Consider the following 10,000-nt stretch of genomic DNA (forward strand, 5'->3'; position numbering starts at 1 on the left):
GGACTGTGACATTCTTGTTTAATTTAGGTGAAATGCTTAAAACAGAGTGACTCAAAAGCGACAGTTCGATCAGTTACTGACCGAAAAAAAACGTGCTCGAGTCATTCGGCGAAGGTGGCGAGCTTTCAAACCAGCACGACTGAATAACTCAGAATGCCTTTTTTCATCATGCCTCTATTCTACACGAGTAATAGTGCAGTGGTAACGGTTCCGGACTCTCGTTCATTCGCTCCGGGTTCAAGTTCCGCCGGGAGCTATATATTTTTTTTTATTAATCTTTTCCTTTTTAAGCCTCCGCAATTGCATTCCGGCTGCAAAAACCGGGTTTTGCCTCTGTGTTAATTTTATTCATTTGCAAAAGAAACCTTCCGATGCTTTGAAAAAATCATATCATGTCTTGACTTTCAACTGTACGCGCGTGTGTATATGTGTGTCACAACGGTGAGTATGTGTGTGTGTGTGTGTGTGTGTGTGTGTGTGTGTGTGTGTGTGTGTGTGTGTGTATGTGTGTGTGTGTGTGTGTGTGACGTGTCACTTGCGTCATCATAGTTTCAGTGTGTGTATGAGTGTAGATTGAGAGAGAATGAGAGAAAGTGAGAGAGAGTGAGTGTGTGGTTATTTGTTTGTGACTGTGTGCGTGCGTGTATGGGTGCGTGTGTGTGTGTATATGTGTGCGCGCGAGCGCGCGCGTGTGTGTGTGTGTGTGTGCAGTGTGTGGTGTGTGTGTGTGTGTTTATGTGTGCCGCCGTCAGTGTCACTTGTGTCATAGTGTCAGTATGTGCATGAGTGTACGTTTGTCTGTGTGTGCGTGTGTCGTAAGAGAGAGAGAGAGAGAGAGAGAGAGAGAGAGAGAGAGAGAGAGAGAGAGAGAGAGAGAGAGAGAGAGAGAGAGAGAGAGAGAGAGAGAGCGACACTTCTTTGGCAATTTTGGACCAGACAGCGTCTTTATGTTTAACAGTTAGACTGTTCTGAAATTTGGACAGAATAACCGTTCTTTCGTAAAACACTTCTGTCAAGAGTACAGCAATTTCACCATCTGAAAAAGGTGCAGAACGCCCCTCCGTGTCTACTTTCTTTTTGAGCGGCACACGTGCCTTGCCATTTTCGTTGACTGCCATGTTGATAGAAACGTGCGCATGCGTATTAGTAGGGATTCCCCCAATTTCCCCGACCTTGACCTTAATACTCTCGCTGTCACTACTTTGGCGTTCAAGTCAGTTCATGCATTGTGAACAGTTAGAAAGTTGACTTCGGGAGTTCCCACTTCGAAAAGAGGCCTCTACTTCCAGTGTTTCTTACTTCTAGTTCATGCATACGGGCCCTGGGTAGCGCGACTCTTGTTGCTGCTAGCTTTCCACTGGGAGGACGCCGATCCGAATTTCCCAGCATTGGGCTATTAGAGTGAATGGAATAAAAAAATGTAATAACGTCAAATGATATTCAGATCCAATTAGTATTTGTACTTTACCTTAATCCAGTCGTCGCCCATAGCCCCAGTATCACCGAAGGTGCCATTTCGGTAGAAGACGTGGTTGCGCGCGTTGACCCCCCACACCCCGGCATAGCCAGCAGAGATCTGCGACAGTGACCCGCTCACCTTCAGCCAGTCGATGCCCGCTGGGTCACAGAGTGACGCTCCTGGACAACACAAAATAAAGGTAAAAAAAATAATTACAAATAAAAATAATGTAGAAAAAGGAACAAAAAAAAAATCGGATTGACAGCTGCTAACGTTCCAAAAATGTACAATAACAAAACAAGAATGGTAGGTAATTCGAACGTTTATTATTGTCAAAACAAAACGTTACATTTACTGTACGTCGACCCACAGATCTGTGAAGTAGACTAACAGACAAATACTTATGAAACAGATCTCAAGATCGTGTGGCTCGCTTGAAAAATGCCGGCAGAAGTATTGGTAGATAAGGGATATATCTAAAAAAAATTTAATTGACCGTTTTTTGTCGCGTGTTTTTTTAGGGGTGGGGAGGAATTGGATAATTCGACGAATCTGAAGCGTGCGTGAGCGTGTGTGTGTGTGTGCGTGTGCGAGTGTGTGTGTGTGTGTGTGTGTGTGTGTGTGTGTGTGTGTGTGTGTGTATGTGTGTGTGTGTGTGTGCGTGTGCGAGTGTGTGTGTGTGTGTGTGTGTGTGTGTGTGTGTGTGTGAATATGTGTGTGTGTGTGTGTGTGCGTGTGCGTGTGTGTGCGTGTGCGAGTGTGTGTGTGTGTGTTTGTGCGTGTGTGTGTGTGTGTGTGTGTGTGTGTGTGTGTGTGTGTGTGTGTGTGTGTGTGTGTGTGTGTGTGTGAGCAGACAAGAATCACCTTCACGGAAGAAGATATCGTCGTTGCTGTTGACTCCCCACACGGAACCCCACGGACTGACGCTCACGTGTTTGAGAGCACCCTCCACCTGCACCCACGCCACGCCGCTAGGACTGAACATACACATTCTGGGTAAGACAGTGTTTGTTTGTGTGTGTGTGTGTGTGTGTGTTTGTGTGTGTGTGTGTGTGTGTGTGTTTGTTTGAGTGTGTGTTTGTTTGTGTGTGTGTGTGCGTGTGTGTATGTGTGCGTGTTTGTGCGTGTGTGTGTGTGTGTGTGCGTGTGTGTGTGTGTGTGTGTGTGTGTCTGTGTGTGTGTGTGTGATAGTTTTTATTCATATAATTACAAATAACAAATGCCGTATACAATCAATCAAGCAAATGGAGCACAACAAGCTACGCTTATGAGCGTGCTCTCAAAAACAATATATTTTCTGATTTGGCGGACGAATATAATGTGTGTCGGATAACAATAAGAGGAAAAGCCTGTGTGAAGCTCAGGTGTGACGATCTATCCCCTACGTTCGTTTCCGTGCGCACTTGTCTTGTGCTTGCCTGTACACACGCAGGGGTATAAGACACTAGCATTTCTGCACGTCAGTTGACCTGAGAGATCAGTACAATATCCACCCTTAACCCATAAGGCGGCCGCGGCCGGGATTTGAACTCACGACCTTCCGATTAGGAGGCCGATGTCTTATCCAATTATAGGCCACGGCGCCCGTCTGTGGGAAGCCAATAGAAATGGAAACAAATATATATGCGTTACAAGTAGCATTGTGTACAGCGGGTGTTCCAGGAACCCACATGTGGAAGCTCGAGGGGTCAGCGTCGCCATTGACACAAGTGGCCTAGTGAATAAGACATCGGCCTCCTAATTGGAAGGTCGTGAGTTCAAATCCCGGCCGCGGCCGCCTGGTAAGTTAAGGGTGGAGATTTGTTCGATCTCCCAGGTCAAATTATTCGATTCCCCCTTCGTGTGTACAAGCAAGCACAAGATCAAGTGCCCATGGAAAAAAGATCCTGTGACCCATGTCAGAGTTCGGTGGGTTATAGAAACACGAATATACTCAGTATGCTTCTCCCGAAAGCGGCGTATTGCTGCCTGAATGGCGGGGTAAAGACAGTCATACACGTAAAAACCCACTCGTGCAAAATCATGAGTGAACGTGGGAGTTTCAGCCCATGAACGAAGAAGAAGAAGAAATGAAGACACAAGTGGCTTTCAGCGAACTAAATCAAGACACAAGCTCCTACTCTTGACTGACAGAAGCCGGACAGATGAGTGCTGATATGTGACCAAGCGGAGGCTGGCCTTATAAGGGAGGTTTTGTTATCCCGTACACAGGCTGGCCTTATAAGGGAGGGTTTGTTATCCCGTACACAGGCTGGCCTTATAAGGGAGGTTTTGTTATCCCGTACACAGGCTGGCCTTATAAGGGAGGTTTTGTTATCCCGTACACAGGCTGGCCTTATAAGGGAGGTTTTGTTATCCCGTACACAGGCTGGCCTTATAAGGGAGGTTTTGTTATCCCGTACACAGGCTGGCCTTATAAGGGAGGTTTTGTTATCCCGTACACAGGCTGGCCTTATAAGGGAGGTTTTGTTATCCCGTACACAGGCCGGGCCAGATCCATAGGCCCAACACCCGCCACAGCGACCATTCACAGCGCTGACCCAAGACGACCCAGTCAGGCCCCTAGCCAACCCCGCGTCTTTTCTAGCCGTCTGTTCTAGTCCGCATTTCCTTATCCCCCCTCCCCCCCATACCCCTCCCCCCACCTCTTGCCCTGTTGTTTTTATACCCAATTTGTTATTATTATCATTATTTTTATCCATACAAAGCCAGGGTTTCCAGGTCTCCCGTGCCCGTAATGGGTTTGCCGTGAGGCTGTAAAACTTAAACGGCAACCCGATTGTTTTACGTAGGAAGGACTGTGTCTTTATGTTTAAAACGTGGATAAATGCAATACTTTTTTGGTGTGCATCCGATGCGGTAGTAGATGTCGTCTGTGCTGTTGACTCCCCACACTATGTTCGTTCCGACGTCAACCTGTTTCAGGTCACCTGTTCAAAGTATACAATCAAATCAAATCAATCAAATTAACTGTATTATCTCACATGAAGAAATTGCAGCGGTGGTACATGTAACATAAAGACCCACGAAACACTACCACAATTATACTTATACTTACTAGGAGTTATCTTTTAAAGAATAAAACTCGTTTGTGTGTGTGGGGGGGGAAGTACGCGTGTGTGCGCGCTTGTGTGTGTGTGTGTGTGTGTGTGTGTGTGTGTGTGTGTGTGTGTTTGTGTGCGGGGTTTGTTTGTGTGTGCGTGCGTGTGTGTGTGTCTGAACACGGTAAAGAATAGCACTTCAACTTTTTAACACAAAAATATAAAAAACAACTTTTCTTCTTAATCACGTTATAACATTTGCTTTGAATGTTGTTTTTAATAATGAAAAAAAGGGTACACCGCTGGTTACACAGTGTGTACACTAACTGGAGTATACCCCCAAAATACTCTCAGCTTCCCGGTTTTAATTTTGTATGAAGTAATTTCTTTAAACAAAATTGTGTTATTTTAAAGCACTAGTGAATTAAAGAAGACATTCTAAAACAAACAAACAAACAACAACCAGCAACAACTAAAGTCGCTTAAAGCGATAGAAAAACATTAAGTCACTCTGTAGGCCTGAAACAAAAAGATCAACACTATAAACAAAACATTCTACACAAAAACTACTGGTACTAAGGCTTCGCAAGCCTAAACCCGAAGACTGAGACGGGTGCAGCTCGTCTCTGCGAAGCATGCGAACGAAGTGCCTGATTTACCTTTATATTTTCTTCTGCACTGCAAACATTTTGTGTGTGTAAGTGTCCAATGGGAGAGATGACCTTAACCTTAGTCAATCTAGAAGCCTGACCGACTCGTTTGACCAGGAAGAACTTTGCATGTATCTATTCTTCTTCTTCTTTTTCTTCTTCTTCTTCTTCTTCTTCTTCTTGGATGTCTTCTTCTTCTTCTTCTTCTTCTTCTTCTTCTTCTTCTTCTTCTTCTTCTTCTTCTTCTTCTTCTTCTTCTTCTTCTTCTTCTTCTTCTTCTTCTTCTTCTTCTTCTTCTTCTTCTTCTTCTTCTTCTTTTTCTTCTTCTTCTTCTTCTTCTTCTTCTTGGATGTCTTCTTCTTCTTCTTCTTCTTCTTCTTCTTCTTCTTCTTCTTCTTCTTCTTCTTCTTCTTCTTCTTCTTCTTCTTCTTCTTCTTCTTCTTCTTCTTCTTCTTCTTCTTCTTCTTCTTCTTCTTCTTCTTCTTCTTCTTCTTCTTCTTCTTCTTCTTCTTCTTCAAAAATGAGGATAATGTGATGAACAGCTTCAGCAGATTTGTGTTCTTCATGTTACAGAAGAGACGAACCCTTATAAATCAGGTTCAGTGACATGTCATCAGGGTCTTAATGTATTTGTTGAATTTTATGCGTGAGTATAATTTATAACTGTGCAGATACTATTGCTGTTATTGTAACCACTATTGTAAGGGGCTGTGGCCTTAGACAATTAAAGATTTGTTCTTGTTCTTGTTTTTGTTCTTGTTCTTGTTCTTCTTCTTCTTTTTCTTCTTCTTCTTCTTCTTCTTTTTCTTCTTCTTCTTCTTCTTCTTCTTCTTCTTCTTCTTCTTCTTCTTCTTCTTCTTCTTCTTCTTCTTCTTCTTCTTCTTGTTCTTCTTCTTCTTCTTCTTCTTCTTCTTCTTCTTCTTCTTCTTCTTCTTCTTCTTCTTCCTCTTCTTCTTCTTCATCTTCTTCTTCTTCTTCTTCCTCTTCTTCTTCTTCATCTTCTTCTTCTTCGTTCATGGGCTGAAACTCCCACGTTCACTCGTCTTGTTCGTGGGTTTTTACGTTATGACCGTTTTCACACCGCCCTTTAAGCAGCCATACGCCGCTTTCGGGTGAAGCATGTTGGGTATTTTTCGTCTTTTTATAACCCACCGAACTCTGACGTGGATTGCAGGATCTATTCCGAGCGCACTAGGTCTTGTGCTTGCTCGTAGACACGCATGGGGATATGACACTAGCAGGTCTGCACATATCTAAGTTGACCTGGGAGATCGGAAAAATCTCCACCCTTAACCCACCAGGCGGCCGCGGACAGATGACCTTAATCCATCTAGAAGCCTGACCGACCCGGTTAACCTAGAAGGACCTCTGCATCAGTCTACGTGTGAGGTGCCTGAGAGCACCACCGTACGGAGGGATTCTGCGGGCATCGCAGCAAAAAGAAAGAGGGACATTTTTCTCGGACTCTCTAGGCAGATTATGACGGCTTACTTGTGCCAAAACCTGGGGTTACCATTATCACGTGAAAATTACTAATTAACACTGTCAGTTTGCGTTTTCACACGTTAATTACTGATTTTAGTGTGAAAAGTACTCATTTTTAGTTTTGACTCCAGCAATCCGTCAAGAAGCGAGCCCAAACTGAAAATTAGTCATTTTCACGTGAGAATTGGTAATTAACACGTGGAAATTGTAATTAACACTTGAAAATTAGTAATTTTCACGTGCTAATTACAATTATGTAGTGTTGGCACTAGTTAGCCGTCATAGCAAATGCCAGACAGTAACACGTGGTCTCAAGACTGGCAAGAAGCAAACCTCACCGGGGATTTTGATCCAGTCTGAGCCCCGGCGGGTGGGGTATCTGAAGGACTGCTCTCGGTAGTACACGGTGTTGTTTGCGCTGGCCCCCCACACACCTGATGGGCCCACGGACACGCTGACCAATCGTCCTTCGGGTTCCTCAAACGTGACGGCGTGGGTCAAGGTCAGGAAAGTCGCAGCCAGTACAAGTACTGAGCAGAGTGCGCTGTGACAACAGTAGTAAGTAGACTATGTTCGGGGAGGGGGGGAGGGAGAGAGTTGGGAGGGGAGAAAGATAGAGAGAGAGAGAGAGAAAGAGAGAGAGAGAGAGAGAGAGAGAGAGAGAGAGAGAAAGAGAGAGAGAGAGAACGAGAGAGAAAGAGAGAGAGAGAGAAAGAGAGAGAGAGAGAGACAGAGAAAGAGAGAGAGAGAAAGAGAGAAAGAGAGAGAGAAAGAGAGAAAGAGAGAAAGAGAGAGAGAGAGAGAGAGCGAAAGAGAGAGAGAGAGAGAAAAAAGAAAGAGAGAGAGAGAAAGAGAGAGAGAGAAAGAGAGAGAGAGAAAGAGAGAGAGAGAAAAAGAGAGAGAGAGTCAGTGAGAGTGAGAGAGAAAGAACGAAAGAGAGAGAGAGAGAGAGAGAGAGAGAGAGAGAGAGAGAGAGAGAGAGAGAGAGAGAGAGAGAGAGAGAGAGAGAGAGAGAGAGAGAGAGAGAGAGACACACACACACAAAGAGTCAGACAGACAAAGAGAAGAAACAGATAAAAAGATAAAGACGAATTCAAACAGCCTGGCAGACAAACAGAGTAAAGGAAAAACAGAGAGAAACTCACAGACAGACAGCGACGGAGAGAGAGAGAGAGAGAGAGAGAGAGAGAGAGAGAGAGAGAGAGAGAGAGAGAGAGAGAGAGAGAGAGAGAGAGAGAGACTTAGACTTAGAACATTTTATTCACATAAAGGGTAGACATTTTAGGCCATAGGCTTAATCTTACAATGTGCCCTTTACATTCACACAAACACATATTCACGCGTGCGCCCGACTAGAATCATAGAAACATCAAACATACAGTAATAATAAATGAGAAAAGTAGTAGAAAATACATGAATGGAACATCAATAAAGCAATTACAGAATGGAACATTAATTACGCAATCACACTTGCGCACTCACACGCAGACGCACAAGGAGGAACACATATAGTACTAATAATAATATACACACAACTAAGTGCCATTCAACAAGCACACAGTGAGCCTACCAAGACAGGTAGATTTAGCATTATGTAGGCATGCAGCAGTCAATATTTCAGAGTAATAAAATAATTATAATTAACAAAGCTAGCTACAATACCGGCAGCGTAACTTATGAAGACCTCAGTATGTGAGAGAGAGAGAGAGAGAGAGAGAGAGAGAGAGAGAGAGAGAGAGAGAGAGAGAGAGAGAGAGAGAGAGAGAGAGAGAGAGAGAGAGAGAGAGAGAGAGAGAGAGAGAGAGAACTCGAACTCGAACTCGAACTCGAAAACTTTATTACCGAGGGATGATAGCATTAGGTCCATATGGTCCTTTCTTACAGCTAGTCCCTACTATAATACACACATGAAACAGAGAACACATTGAAGAATAAAAAATAAAAAATAAATCACACACAAAAAATCAAATAGAGAGAGAGAGAGAGAGAGAGAGAGAGAGAGAGAGAAAGAGAGAGAGAGAGAAAGAGAGAGAAAGAGAGAGAGAGAGATAGAGAGAGAGAGAGAAAGAGAGAGAGAGAGAGACATAGAGAGAGAGAAAGAGAGAGAGAGACATAGAGAGAGAGAGAAAGAGAGAGAGAGAGAGACATAGAGAGAGAGAGAGAAAGAGAGAGAGAGAGAGAGAGAGAGAGAGAGAGAGAGAGAGAGAGAGAGAGAGAGAGAGAGAAAGAGAGAGAGAGAGATAGAGAGAGCGAGAGAGAGAGAGGGAGGGATGGAGAGAGAAACAGACAGACAAACAGACAGACAGACAGACAGACAGACAGACAGACAGAGACAGAGCGAAGGAGAGAGAAAGGATTGTTTTGAAGTTACTATATTGCGACTGATAGTAAAATTAAATCAAGCGATCGTGAGATTCACAGTCATAAAATTGAGGAGCTTCAATGTGCTTCTTTTGTGTGCAGTGTCTGCTTTGTTTTGACGCCATTGTCTTTCAAAAATGTGCACAACTGACCTCTCGATCTCTGCCACAATGATCGCTTTGCTACTCGCATGGTCACATTGTTTTAGGTATAGCGGAACAGACATCTTGCTCATTTCGCGACAATGGTTTCCGATTCTCCGGATTATTTTCTCTCGTTTATTTCATTTTCATTTCCATTGCTTTATGGTCCCATCGCTGGGAAATTTGGGTCGCTTCCTCCCAAAGGATAACTAGCAGCAACAGAGTCGCGCTACCCAGGTGGGAGTGTGTTTGGGTGTCATCAGCCACCTGAACTTATGGCAGCATGACCGAGATCTTGTATGTGCCACAGTGGGTGACACGGGGGTGGCACATAAGTTCACCCGTATCCGTCCCGGCCCGCAATCGAACCTATGACCGTAGGATCATAAATCCAGTGCTCTTCCAACTGAGCTACAGGGGACCCACAGCTGCCGATTTCACGTAATGGGAAAGTTGCAAGCCCTAACACAGATTCGGCAAATCACTACCGTTTTAGCGACACGGGCAACTTTTTGCCAAGAATGAGAAATATATACCATACCTTTGTCGGACCATTGTTTCGGAAAATGTTGCCCTGAAATATACAAGAAAGAAAAATTACAATTTTTTTAAAAATCCAAAAACAAAAAGACTGCCAACTTTCGATGCTGACGTCATTCCCTTCCTACGTCATTCATTTCGTCATTAATCATTGCCTCCCTTGTGTCTTCCCTGCAAGCGGCTGAACAATTTGTCAGTTATGTTTTGTCTAATTAGTGTTTGTCTGTGCACTTAAAAGACCGCTGGGTCGATCTATATCTGTGAACGTAACGGTTTTGTTGTCAACAATTAAACGTTCCAACAACATAACTTTCTTGTTTT

At 43.9% G+C, this 10,000-nt stretch overlaps 1 protein-coding gene across 1 annotated transcript in view; it reads right to left on the reverse strand.

The window, feature by feature from the left end:
* The window catches only part of LOC138950634 (lectin L6-like), a 20,804-nt gene that overhangs the window by 8,508 nt on the left and 2,296 nt on the right, over positions 1-10,000 (reverse strand). The window contains exons 2-6 of the mRNA XM_070322341.1: positions 9,681-9,713; positions 6,974-7,179; positions 4,296-4,389; positions 2,324-2,436; positions 1,469-1,638 (exon numbers count right to left, since the gene is read on the reverse strand). Coding sequence (XP_070178442.1) covers positions 1,469-1,638; positions 2,324-2,436; positions 4,296-4,389; positions 6,974-7,179; positions 9,681-9,694 — 597 coding nt within the window. The 5' untranslated portion in view covers positions 9,695-9,713. The remainder of the gene's footprint in view (positions 1-1,468; positions 1,639-2,323; positions 2,437-4,295; positions 4,390-6,973; positions 7,180-9,680; positions 9,714-10,000) is intronic.

This window comes from Littorina saxatilis, linkage group LG16, assembly GCF_037325665.1.
Source record: "Littorina saxatilis isolate snail1 linkage group LG16, US_GU_Lsax_2.0, whole genome shotgun sequence".
Taxonomy (NCBI): Eukaryota; Metazoa; Mollusca; class Gastropoda; order Littorinimorpha; family Littorinidae; genus Littorina; species Littorina saxatilis.